This window comes from Myodes glareolus, chromosome 24 (assembly GCF_982192425.1).
Source record: "Myodes glareolus chromosome 24, mMyoGla1.1, whole genome shotgun sequence".
NCBI lineage: Eukaryota > Metazoa > Chordata > Mammalia > Rodentia > Cricetidae > Myodes > Myodes glareolus.
In genome coordinates, this window is record NC_142049.1 from 42,299,451 (window position 1) to 42,312,971 (window position 13,521).

Below are 13,521 nucleotides of genomic sequence, written 5' to 3' on the forward strand. Positions count from 1 at the left end.
TTTCAGAAGGCACCTGAGCTGGAGGCCACAACTAGATCAGCTTCAGCCTAGGTCCTGTTAGCGTGGGTGGACATTGCCTCTCACCACAGAGGAGGCCAGAGCCAGTTACTGAAGATTTCTGTCTTAAATCATGATGACAATTCTTAGGGAAACAGAGACCCATCTTGCTGATTTCAGGCAGGACTTACAGTGTCATTTCCGATAGGCTCTTCCCAGGGTAGAACTCCCAATGTGCCTGTTTTAAATGAAGATTTTGCAGAAACCGTGGCCAGGGCATTTTTAGGGTATTGGTCTATGATACTAGTCTGGAAGGCATGATTGTTTTCTTATCTCTTTTTTTTTCTTCCTTTTTTGGGGGGCAGAGAGAGGAGTGTTTCAAAATGGGTTTCCCTGTGTATCCTGGTCAGCTCTGTATTCCAGACTGACCTCGAACTTACAGAAATCGCCTGCTCTGCCTCCCAAGTGCTAAGATTAAAGAGATAAGCCACCACACCTGACACTCCCTTATTTTTTAAATTTAACTTATGTGTTTGGATGTTTTGCCTGCCCATGTGTCTGTGCCTAGTTCCCGCAGAGGCTAGAAGACATTAAGTTCCCTGGAACTGGAGTTCGGGACAGTTGTGAGTCACCGTATGAGTGCTGAATATTAACCCTGGGTCCTCTGGAAGAGCAGCCAAGTGCTCTTAACTGCTGAGCCATCTCTCCAGTCCCTGGACACACGGCTTTTGCAGAGCTATGAACACAGAAGAATTCATGTGAAGATGGGCGTCACCTATCTGTGGAATGGGCTTGTCAGTGGCCACCATGTACCACATGAGCATAAAATATTAATATAGACCAGATTTTGAGGTGGGGAATGAGCCACGAAACTCAATACTTACCGCACAACTCTCTTATAAACCTTATAAATGCTCTGAAAATCAAAATATTTCTTTTAAAAAAATATATAATCTCCACCCTGCTAAGGACAGCCAACGACCAAGAAGCCATGGCCCTGGAATGTGTATGTTTCCCTGAATCCCTGCTGATTCAGGTGCATCTGAGTGGTGAGGCTTCCTGGGTATCAGTGCATCTCTGTTCAGCACATTTCATGCCAAGAAGGAACTTAAAGGGGCTTTGTCTAGAGAGCGGTCTCCTGTGTGTTAGGATGCCTCTCATCTTTCACAGTGTGGACAGAAAGCTTCCTGCTGGTGCTAGAAGTATTTGCTGCCGTCCACACTAACAGTTGAACCACAATAAAGAGAACTCGAGACAAAACCCCAGATATGGGGCCAGCCCGTTTCCCAGAGCGGGCAGCGTTTCTTCAGAATGCTGTATGATAGTCCCCACTTTAAACAAGCGTTCTCATGGGCCTCGATGAGTATTTTACCCTTGCCCATTTATTTAAATAGGAGGTGCTAAGGACACTCTGGTTAAAGTTTTGAGCTTTCTGTCCATTTAAGGATGCATTTCATTAGCATTGTTTCAGCTTTTCAAAAATTAAAATTCTTGAGCCAGAGAAGTGGTTTCTTGGGTAAAGGTGCTTGCCACATAAGCGTGAAGTCTCTCCCCAAACCCATGGATGTAAGGAGGAAAGGGGCTAGGGCCATGGCTCAGTGATTCTGGCAGAGGACCCAGGTTCAATTTCCACCACCCATGTAGCAGCTCACAGCCACCACTAACTCCATTTCCAGGGGATCCAATACTCTCTTTTAGCCCTGAGAGGTACCAGGCATACGTTTGATGCCCACACAGACACAAATGCAAGGCAGCCACACACAATAGACTTTTTTAAAGGTAAGATGGGAGAACCGACTTCACAAAGTTATCTTCTGGCCTATAGACACACACACATACACACACGTAATAAACTTAAGATTTTTTTCTTTTGTATGACAAATGTACCTGTTTGTGTGTATGTGTGAGTATATGTTTATGTGTGTGCTTGCGGATGTGTGTACGTGTGTATAGAGCCAGAGGCTGACTTTAGGTATATCCGCCTTTGTTTTTTGTTTGTTTGTTTGTTTGTTGGGGTTTTTTGGGGTTTGTTGTTGTTGTTGTTGTTGTTTTTGGAGACAGAGTATCCCCATGTAGCCCTGATTAGCCTGGAACTTTCTATGTAGATCAAGCTAACCTGCAGCTCAATCCATCTGCCTATGCGTCTCCTGCGTTGGGATTAAAGGCATCCACCACCACCCATGGCCACTAGTTTTTAAGACACGGTCTCTCACTGGGCCTGGATCTCATTGATTCACTTAGGCTGGCTGGCCAGTGAGTTCCAGGGGGCTGTGTTCCTCCACCTGCCACTGCCAGTCCTGAACTTAGGAAGACAGTCCGCCTCACTCCCTGCTTTTATGTAAGTGCTGGGTATCTAAACTGAGGTCCTCTTGCTTCTATAACAGGAAGTCCATGTACTGAGCCATCTCTTCAGCAGCCCCTCCAGTTAAAATTCTTATAGCACATCTATGTGTGTATCCTTAGGTAAGCCAAGCTCAAGCCCTTGGAAGTGAGTGTTGCATAGGCCTTTGTTAAAATGTGTAGCATCCCGCTTCATTTTGCAGAAGACGCCCAGACCGAGGTGTCACACTGTACAGCTGTGCTGACATCTCCCCTCTTGTCGTCTGTCACTCTGCCCGGAGCGAGATAAGGGTAAGATGGCGCAGTGATGCTGGAGTCCGCGGGTGGGGGAGTGCCAGTGCCGCCAGGTGCCACTGCTGAGTACCCTGCAGCAAGGGAGAGTCCCACAGTGGGGAAGCCATTGCAGAGCTGAAGGGATCACACAGCCAGGCATGCTGGACTCTTTGGCATGAAGCCTGGAGGCCCGGGAGCCAATGCAACTGAGTGCAACTGTAAAATGGGGCCTTGGCTTCTACTGGCTTCCAATGAGACCTGCCGGCGAGAATTTCCGTTTTAGGTAGTGACTTTAAAACTACACTTGGTTGGAATTTGTTTTTACGATGTTTATGGTAGTGTTACTGAAATATTGCATGTGTTATAAAATACTCCGCCCCCCCAAAAAAAGCCATAAGAATCCAAAGGGCATGTTGTCTCATGTGGTCGTACACGGCCATGACCTAGAGGCCAGGTGTAGGCAGGAGGATCTCAAGTTTGGGACCAGCCTGGCCTACAGAATGAGACCCTGTCTTCAAAAAAAAAAAAAAAAATACAACAAAAGCATGCCAAGAAATAGATCTAATAGAGGAACCTGTGTTTTTATGCTAGTGGTCACCCTGTGCTGGGCAGAAATCACTGTTTCTGTTGGTCAGTGTTTGGATCCTCTAGTTGAAGTGTACGGTCTGACTGGAGCAGCCAGGTTCAGGTCCAGATGCTGCCAGAGGATGCTGATGCTAGCTGGTTATAAGAAGTTTATTTTCTTGTAACCCCCACGTCCCAAATGTGCCTTCTGCTTGCCTTCAGGGTGCTCTTCTATACCTGGTTTTACCGATAGAAATGACTTAATTCTGCGATACCTGTTTCCCTCAATGAGGATTGCTGGGGCCTGGGCTGAGGCCATGCAATGGCTCCTCAAAGCCAGCCTGTCTTTTCCGCTGCTGCCTCTGCTCCTGAGGCCTGCTGAGGCTTCATCTGATTAGCTCAGCAGCCTCTTTCGAGGGCTCCCTGGAGGGCCGGGCTCTGTTGACAAGGGCCAGCCCGAGTAGTCTGCAGGCCTCCTGGGCTCACTCCTACTGTGCCTGCCCCTCCTGCTTGCTTCTCCAGTCTGTAGAAGCAAACTGGGCCTTTCTAACTTTCATCCTAACCGGGACTTGCTGATGGATTGACATGCCAAAAATCCAAGGAAGGTGCCAGTGTCCTTTGAGCCGAGAACCTCCCCAGTGAGGCTCTCAGCTCAGGGATCTGGAAGCCCTGTTCGCTAAGGCCATGTGCTCCACGCTCAGTGCCGAGGTGGCTTAGTGTGGCTACAGGTGGCTGCTCCAGTCCTTGGAGAAGTAAAGGAGGACAAAGCTGGAGATGTAAGTAGAATTCCCTCTTCCTCCTGGAGAGCGGAGTGGTGGAAATCTGGTGAGGTCCTGAAGAGCCCCCTAGGGACAGCGGAAAGCAGTGCAGAAAGGTAGGAAATGCCTCACTGATTCCTCGGCCACAGGTGTTGGGAGGGTCTCCCCCAAACGGCTGAGAAGAGTGTGAGTGTGCTTAAAGGAATTGCCTCCAGCAGGCGGAGAGTGAAACCCGAGCGCTGTCCTGCCTGCCCCGCCCTTGCGTGTGCAGCGGAGGTGGCTGTGTCACCTAGCTGGGGTCATCCCGGCCTTCCAGCACAGGGAAACCTGAGCAGGGCATGCCGCCCTTGTGTTTCCTCCAGAAACCGCTGTTGGTTTTGGTTTGTTTTATGTCCGTCTGGGGGACCCCTCGACAGGAAGCAGTGCAGTAGTACCGTTGATTCCCTTGACTTCGTTTAGAAATACGTAAGAGCATGCTGTGAGGAGGATAGTAGAATCACTGAGGGGATGGCAGGGTTCGCTGACTGACGTGCACCACACTACGTCAGCCTGCTTCACTAAAAGCTGAGGGCTTAAATTAAGTGCCACCATTTTATAATCAGCACACACACACAAAAATGCCCCCCCTTTTTTTTGCGACCTTATTTTTGCATTTCAGATGCATCCTCTTAAGCCAGACCCAGCAGCTGCCCGGCCCTTGGTTAAAGATCGGTGTCTTCAAAGGGATTAGGCAGCTCTGCTAGGCTAGTGTTCAGCTTGTCCTTCTGTGACCCAGAGGGGGGGTTTATCCATCTAACTTCTAAGAGGCCCCTAAGCTAAAAGGATCCTTTTACAGGTTTGTCCCGAAACTCAATTTACATCCTAATAAACTCACAGAATCAATGTCACACTGGGCTGCAGCCCTGGAGAGCGCCTTGAAAGCACATGTTGTTTGGCTGCTAAAACATGGGGCTCAGGGGCTCACCTCCCGCTCTCAGCTCTGTGCAACCCCGTTTCTGCTGATATCCTCGCTCATGTATTGATGTTGATGTTGGCAAGGGATCTCACCTAGGCATAACTGTTTCAGTCCTTTTGCCTGTGTTCATTTCTAAAGTGAAAGTGTGTCCAGAAGCTTGCAGACAGGCTGACAGGTCTTTGAAGAAAAGTAATCGCCAAGCCTGCTGCGTTTTCCCTCCTCCCGTTTGGGCTTTCATTTCTCGCAACTGGGAGGTCTCTCCTTGTTCCAGCACGCTGTGCTGTAAATGCATGCTACTGGAGTGAGGCCGTACCTGTTTGGTTCCTTCCAGTCCCCTGTCACCTTGGCTCTCCACAAAGGTGATTTCTTTCCCGGTGAGGGATCCTGAACTTGTGTGTGGTACCAAGGCAGACTGGGTTGAACTGTGAGCCTTGAAATGTGGCTCTCAAAAGCCAGTTTCATTGTGTTCTGTGGTATTACATCACTGCACTTAAAGACAGGAAAGTCATCTCTTCACCAAGCCTTGGACTCTATGTGTCTAGTGTGTGTGTGTGTGTGTTTTTCTGATGGATCCTGTGGGATTTCCAAAGCTTTTTCCATACCCAGTGTCAGTTTAAGAGGTTTTTTTTTTTTTTTTTAGCTGGGCAGTGATGGCACACACCTTTATTCTCAGTACTTGGGAGGCAGAGGCAGAAAGATCTGTAAGTTCGAAACTAGCCTGGTCTATAGAGTGAGTGTTAAAGATAGTCGGGGTACACCGAGAAATCCTGTCTTGAAAAAAACAAAACTAAAAAACCCCACAAGGTTGTTTCTTTTAGCCAGAACGTGGCCTTTGCAGTGTTCTTGGATTTGGTAAGGTCTACCCTGATCATTCCTTGATAGGGGTGGCTCAGCCAGCGTGAGAACTGGTTTCTGGAGAGCCTGGGGAAGAATAATATTTCCAAATATATGCTCACCAGAAAAGCATTCGGTGTGTGAGGGTCAAGAGAGAAAGCACAGAGGTTAAGAGTATGCGCTGCCCTTCTAAGGAGCCAGAGATCAGTTCCCACCACCTACATGAGAGGGCTCACAGCTCAGACAGCTGCAGGGGTCTCTGACCTCCTCAGGTACCTGCACATGTGTGCACATGGCCACACACAGACACACGTGCATACACGTCGTTAAGATTAAATGAATAGGGGGTTGGAGAGATGGGTCAGCAGTTTAGAGCACTGGCTGTTCGTCCAGGGGATCCATGTTTGATTCCCAGCGCCCACACGGTAACATGTGAGAACATCTGTAACATCTGCAACTCCAATCCCAGGGGAACCCCGCAGCACCATCTCTGACCTTCCTGAACACGGCATGCACATGCTACACAGATGTTCATACAGACAAAGCATCCAAACACATAAATTAAATTTAAAACTATCAATAAATAAGTCTTGTTAAAAATAGGGTATGAGGGCTAGAGAGATGGCTCAGCAATTAAGAGCACTGATTGTTTTTCTAGAGATCCTGAGTTCAATCCCAGCAACCAGATGGTGGCTCACGACCATCTATAATGAGATCTGGTACCCTCTTCTGGCCTGCAGGGACACATTCAGGCAGAACATTATATACATAATAAATAAATAAATCTGAGAGAGAGAGAGAGAGAGAGAGAGAGAGAGAGAGAGAGAGAGAGAGAGAGAGAGAGAGGAGTTAAAAATGTTTTTAAAAATTTATTTTTAAAGTAGGGTATGAAATGATGGTGACATGGAAAAGCCAGTGTGCGCATTGACCCTGAAGCCTGTCACTCACCTGCTTGGTACCTTCCTGTCTCTGCATCTCACTGCACTAGGGAGGTCTCAACCCCTTCTGCATCCCAATGCTTTTCCTCAGTCCCCATGCAATTCACTGTTCTCCTGTGTTCCAGCCACGCACGAAAAACTCCTTCCTTTTCCTGCCTTGCCTCTCCCATTTTCCCTGCTTTGTGCTGTGTGGCTCCATGAACCTGAAGAGACCTTGTCATTCACTAACCCCAGTGTCCCCTGCAGGGCCAGCTTTTGCGGCCGTCTGACACCTGTGGCTGCCTCACCCCACCCCAAGCCCCTGTCCTCCAGCCTCTCCCACCTTCATGATACACCTCTGTTTGCAGTGAAATATTATTTTCCTAATTCCCAATAACTTTGAGCCTCACCAGGCAGAGGCCAGGTCTCTCGCTTCTTTGGCCCCAGGCTGGCACAGAACCAAGTGCTTATATTTGTGAGTAAGAGATGATGTAATGGCTATGATGTAGACACTTGGAAGAGATGATAGAAACGTTATCTATATTAATTATGAGATGGTCCTGTTCAGGGGTCTTGGGAAGCTTTGAAAGATGGGAACAAAGGCCCTCATCACTGCCACTGCAGAAGCCAGGTGGGCAATTCCGTAACCTGTGAAGTCGGCAGGAACCCGTGTGGCAGATACAGAAGTGCCTCAGCTCCTCATTGGGTAACAGTGCTAATTGTTTGTGTCCCCAAGGAGAAGAAAGGTGTGGTGCTGGGGCTCTGGGACTGAGCCCTGGATCAGCTGTCTCCTTAGCTTGTAACCTTGGACAAGTCATTTCATGTCCCCACCCCGTGTGAGCCTCAGATAGAGCTAGCAAAGATGAGGTGACTTTCCCCCATCTTCCCAAGCCCTCAGAGCATGAGGCTGTTGAACATTTCTGAGCCCTGGCCAGGGTTTTAGATGGGCACACCAATGACGCTACTTCAGAAAGCTAGGCATTCATGTAGGAATGGCTTTACTGAGGCAGAAAATAGAAATATATGCAGACGGCCACCCAATGGCCCCGTGGATAAAGGTGCTTGGTGCATAAAGGAGAGAATTGGCTCCATACAGTAGTTTTAGACCTCTGCACCCCAAGACACATCACACACACGCACACACACACACACACACATCATATACATACATACACACTAATTATAATAAACTTAAAATCCTTCTCTTCATAGTGTGTGTGTGTGTGTGTGTGTGTGTGTGTGTGTGTGCAGTGTTTTGTTCATGTGCATGGGTGTAAGTGTGGGTCAGAGGCTCTAGTCTGTCCTAACATCCCACCTCTGAAATGCTCACCAGATCCATTCCTCCCTCAGCAGCAAGCTGGGGGTGGGGGTAGCATCTACTTGCCCAGGTGCATGTAATTGCCGAACTGTATGTATTGTTTCACCAGCAATAAAAATCCAGCAGGGAAATGAACGCTGCTAAAATTAGTTTGTTTGTTCTTTGACAAGATCTCCCCAGTTGGAAAAAAGAAAATGTGTTTATCTAACTAGCAGGTGACTTTGCTAAGACCAAGATCAAGGGCTGGGTTCATGGTACATGAGAGTGTGCTAGGAAGAGCTCCCCAGTTTTCTCCGCAAGGGCATCTTCTGAATGTTCAGCCTCAGCCTCCAAGAGAGGCTTTGCTTTTCGGGGGAGGTGTTCTCCCCTTTTGCTAGTTAGATTTGCAGGTTGCCCACTGTTATACACTGGTGGGCAGACAGACGGCTGGACAGATGGATGGGTTCTGGGTACAGTGGCAGATAGACATTCCATTTGCCTTGCTTTGTATCGTAGCTGTCAAGTTTGCTAACATGTAAGCGGAGGAGGAAGCACCCTCCAGTGAGTGTGATCACAATATATTTAATTTACGCATAGAATTGGGATGAGCTAGGGATATGGATTTGAACAAAATAATAGACCCAGCATTCGAGGAGCACACCATCTCCTGAGAGAAAAGCATTAAAAGGCAGTTAAGCAAATGAGTGTTTAACCATAGATGTGATCATATCGTTTTTACTTTAGTTTCCATTCATATGTAATTCGTGTACCATAAAACACACCATTTCAAAGTGTATAATTCAGTGGATTTTCAGGTTGCTTTTTTTTTTTTTAAATCATACGGCTGGGTGAAAAGTTCAGTCTGTTCCGCCTTGTTGGCACAACCACAAACCCTTGATTGACTTGATGAGCAGGTGTGTGTGTGTGTGTGCGCGCATGCACATGTGTGTGCTACTGCATGAACAAGGAGGCTCCTGGGAGGACTTTGCTTCTCTGCCCCTTACTTGGCTTCCCTGCCTCTGCCAAGCAAACTTGGCACCTCTCAATTCTGTCCTCCCCAGAAAGATATAAAGCAGGTGCAGTCAGGGTTGGCCAGGAGTTCGGGAGCCACTCCGTGTATAATAAGCTGAGAAGCCATGTGCAGGACACCTCCCACGATTCAGTGCAGCCAGCGAGGTCAAGCACACAGTGACTCCTGGGACTCTGAGCTCCATGTTATTAGACTTGAAATACCAAAGTCTTAACTTTTGCAGAAACCTAGTCGATGATCTAATGGGGCTCGTGCATGATCAAACTGATAACTTCACTGTTCTGCCTAAGTTTAGCTCTGCTACCCAGCCTCCTTTGGAAATAAAGAGGACCGCCACCTAACCAATCCCTACAGGGGGCTAAGGGGGGAACCACCTAACCAGTCCCTGTAGGGGGTTAAGGGGAGGACCACCTAACCAGACCCTTGGGGGGTTATGGGAAGGACCACCTAACCAGTCCCTGTAGGGGGTTACGGGGAGGACCACCTAACCAGTCCCTGTAGGGGGTTACGGGGAGGACCATCTAACCAGTCCCTGTAAGGTGTTAAGGGGAGGACCATCTAACCAGTCCCTATAGGGGGGTTAAGAGGAGGACCACCTAACCAGACCCTTGGGGGGTTATGGGGAGGACCACCTAACCAGTCCCTGTAGTGGGTTAGGGAGACCCAGGTAGAATGAGGCACAGATGCTCTGTGCTTGAACCTCTGGCTAGTGACTCTGATCACAGAAACTCTGGTTGGTGGACTTTAGGGCACCTCTTCAGAAAATTCTGGAGGTTCTCCCCTACACACACCCCTGACCACACTGAGTCCAACAGAAGACAGCTCGAAGCAGTTCCATGAAAGTCAGTGAGCATGAGTGTTGCTCCCAGAGTCTGGTGGGAAACCTCTGAAGGCACCGGTGTTGAAGGTGAAGCCGGACCCTGTTCCTTCTGTCAGACCTCTGCCGCTGCGATGCCTGACTCTCCGGGAGCCTGTCTCCATCTCCCGTCTTCTCCTGCCTTCTTCAAAAGCTCGCCTGCTTTCTCCATCCCATTGTCCTCTCGCCCACAGTGTGCTGGGGGCTCGGTTCTGTTCACATGACGTCAGTAAAGCACCTGCTTGTACGATCGCTGACATTCAGAAGCATGTCATGAGTGCGTCTGACAGCTGATTTTATTCACCAGCCCCTCTGCTTCACAGAGTCCCAGGAGTTTGGATTCATTAAGCTTGGCCTGCTTCCCCTCTCCCCCCAGATCCTACACTGAATCGGCAGCTGAGTTTTCCTTGGGCTGTAGTGACAGAGCCTGAGGAATCTTTCCTTCCCCCTTAGAGCGCGAGGGATCCACGCAGGGTTTCTGGACACAATGGAAGACCGCGTCCAGCTTCTTTTGACCTTACACATGTGCCATCCTCTTCTTCCAAAGGTATATGACCGATGGTGGGCTTGGCCTCTACACTCGTCGCCTGAACCGGCTCCCTGATGGGATGGCTGTGGTGCGTGAGACCCTCCAACGAAATACCTCCCTGGGCCTCGGAGACGCGGACAGGTAGGCAAACGGCACCCGGATTTAGCCATATGCAGAAGGCATTTGAGAGGGGCGTGCAAAACGCTGCTCATGATCTTGAGAGGGGGCGTGGGTGTGCTCTTCAGCCCAAGGGAAAGCTGGGTAGCCTTGAGGTTGCACCTGCTCTAAGAGCTGGCACAAAGATAGCAGAGAACTGCTGTGGTCCCTGGGTCTCGCTTGTATATGGTGTAAAGCATGTGTATTTGGTGATGGTGCTGGGAGTGGGACTGGGGGCCTTGTGAAGTGTGTTAGGCGTTCTACCACTGAGTTACGTCTTCAACTCCAGGCTGCTGCTTCTGGAAGCGAGAACAGAGTTCAGGCTCGGGTGGTTTTCTTGCTGTTGTGGTTGTCCCTCAGCACCTCTCAGGCAGCAGGCCCCGGGGACCTGCTCACTTCCGCTCCCATGAGTCAGCTCTCTAGGTATTGTGCCTTGAGACTTCCAGAAGGGCTCTGTGTAGAACGGAGGTCAGGCCATGCCTGGGGAGGTTTTGGCAAAACTAAATCTGCCATGTGCAGCTAGGTGGTGAAGTTTAGGTGTGGATTCAACGGACACAGTGGAGAACCGGCATTAATAGGGGTTGGTCAGAGACAAAATGGACCTGTGTCCACCCTGCCATACAGGCTGAATGTTTGGCATCAGGGTTTCTAGCCCTGACTCTGACATCAACCAACTCCCCGGCCTTGAGCAAGCCAGGAAGCGAGCCGTCTGGACTATATGATTTGCCAGCTCTGGTGTGCTGTCTTTCTGGCTCTCAATGTACAGTTCGGTTACTCTTTAGCCGCCTGACTGTTCAAGAGTGTTCCTGCTCACTTGACTTGCTTCCACATCTGGGCTGATGAGATGGAGCGGGGAACTTAAGACACGAGCGAGCGATTTGAAGTTGCTGTGTGATTTTAGCATGCCGCTCTTGGGTTCTGGGAAGCCCTGCTGTGAGGCAGGGTCTCTGTCCTGCTGTTCTCCAAGCAGGCGAGGGACTAGAAAGGTGACCCAGGGGTTAGCGTTCTTGCTGTCCTTCTGGAGGAGTTTGATTCTGAGAACCCTCGTTGTGCAGCTCTCAAACCCCCTTAAGTCCAGACTCCAGAGGGTCTGACGCCCTCTTCTGGTCTCTGTGGGTACCTGCACATCACACACATCCCACACACTGACACGCGCACACACACGCACATGTACACGTACACATATACACATATTTTTCTTTTAAAAGATTCTAGGTGAGCTTTGCAGCTCTATGGCATGCAACAGAGGAACAGGGCAATGCTGTAAAGAGACTGATGCTGAAATATTGCCCAACAATGAAAGAGGAATCCTCGCAATCTCTGAGTCAGTGCATCTCACTCTTCCTAACGCTGCATTGATTTGATACAGTTCCTCATGCTGTGGTGACCCCCTGCCATGAGATTATTTTATTGCTACTGTTATGAATCATAATGTAAATATCTGTGTTATCCGGTGACCTTAGACAGCCCCTGTGAAAGGGTCATATGACCCCCAAAAGGGGTCAGAACCCACAAGTTGAGAGTCACTGCTCTGGGGCAAGGCTAGAAAACCTGGGTAGGGGTAGTGCTGAGTTAACTGTCAAGACCTCAGTATATCTTCCTTTGAGTCCCCCAGTGTCCAGTGTGGTCATTTACACCAAGGGTAACAAAGGTGTTTTACCGGAGCTCTGTCTCGAGTTAGCTTTTGTTTCTGCTATTCTATAAAATTACTGGTTTGAAAACAATTCATACAAAGGCTGAGGATACTTAGTTGGTTGAGTACTTACACAGCATGCATGAGCCCTGGGTTTGCTCCTCATTAGTGCCTTCAAACAAACAAACAGAAAACTAACGGGATGGTGGCACATACCTTTAATCCCAGTACTTGACAGGTAGAGGCAAGCAGATCTTTGTGAGTTCAAGGCCAGCCAGATGATAGGGGGAGAGAAAGGAGGTGAAGGGGGGGCAGGACAAGGATTAGCTATAGAAACTTCTGAGAGCTGTTCTTTTTATTTTTACTTTTTATGTGTATGGGTGTTTGCCTGCATGCATGCATGTATACACCATATGCATGCAGTACCTTCAGAGGCCACAAGATGGCGTCAGAGTCCCTGGAACTGGAATATAGGGGTTGTGAGATGCTGTGAGGGTGATGGCTATCAAACTGTGGTACTCTACAAGAGCAGTCTCTCAAGCCCTGAGAACTTCGCTTTCTAAAGTGTAAACCCTGATATTGAAATCTTCATAGTAAATTGCATCAGGGGAAAATCAGCATCTGCCAAGCTCCCCCTCGTGGGGTCATGCTGTGTGTCCAATCTCTCTGCTTGTCCTCATCCCGTTGCAGTTGGATAGTATGCGTGTTTGCAGGCCTCACGAGGTCAGCCTCCCCTGCAGCAGAAGCCTCTGGGATGGCCATTTATCTAATGCTTCACTGGTGGACTAAGAAATCATCGTGCATGACAGCTGAGCCTCTTGCTTTTTGGAGATTTCAGGGTAGGATTGGAAATGGAAGCCATTTGTTCCATCGCCTCATCTCAGCACCAAATGAACAGCCTCCCCATGCCTGGTATGATCATTTAAGGACTAAGTGGATTGCAAGTTAACTCGAATTAACTCAAGTTAACTCGAGGGGCGTTAGTGCTCGGTTCCTAGCAGGGGTATATTTGTATCCTTGTGGAATGGACTAACGTTCTGTAAGCCCCAGAGCTGTTGTGAATAGACTGTGGCGGATGCTGCTCTGCTGGCTAAGGGGACATAGCTGGGGTTTTATTTCTTGTTGTGTGTGTATGCATATGTGTGGGTGCACATATGTTTGTAGATACGTGTGTGTGTGTGTGTGTGTGTGTGTGTGTGTGTGTATGGAGAGACTCAAGAACATCAGGTATTGGCCCTCGGGCTGGAAGAGGATGTCAGGTATCTGTCCTCTCTACCTGTGTCTTTGAGGCAGGGTCTCTTCCTAAACCTGGGCCTCTGGTTTTCTCAGCTAGGCAGGAAGCTGGCAAGCCCCGGAGCTCCTCCTACCTTTGCTTCCCCGGG

General features: G+C 49.0%; 1 protein-coding gene across 6 annotated transcripts in view; it reads left to right on the forward strand.

The window, feature by feature from the left end:
• Nav2 (neuron navigator 2) overlaps positions 1-13,521 on the forward strand; it is a 356,673-nt gene that overhangs the window by 225,645 nt on the left and 117,507 nt on the right. For all 6 annotated transcript variants that reach the window (XR_015736368.1, XM_087901386.1, XM_087901385.1 and 3 more), the window contains one exon: positions 10,369-10,491. Coding sequence is in view for 5 of the 6 variants with exons in the window: in XM_087901386.1 (XP_087757512.1) it covers positions 10,369-10,491 (123 nt within the window). In the remaining variant the exon portion in view is untranslated. The remainder of the gene's footprint in view (positions 1-10,368; positions 10,492-13,521) is intronic.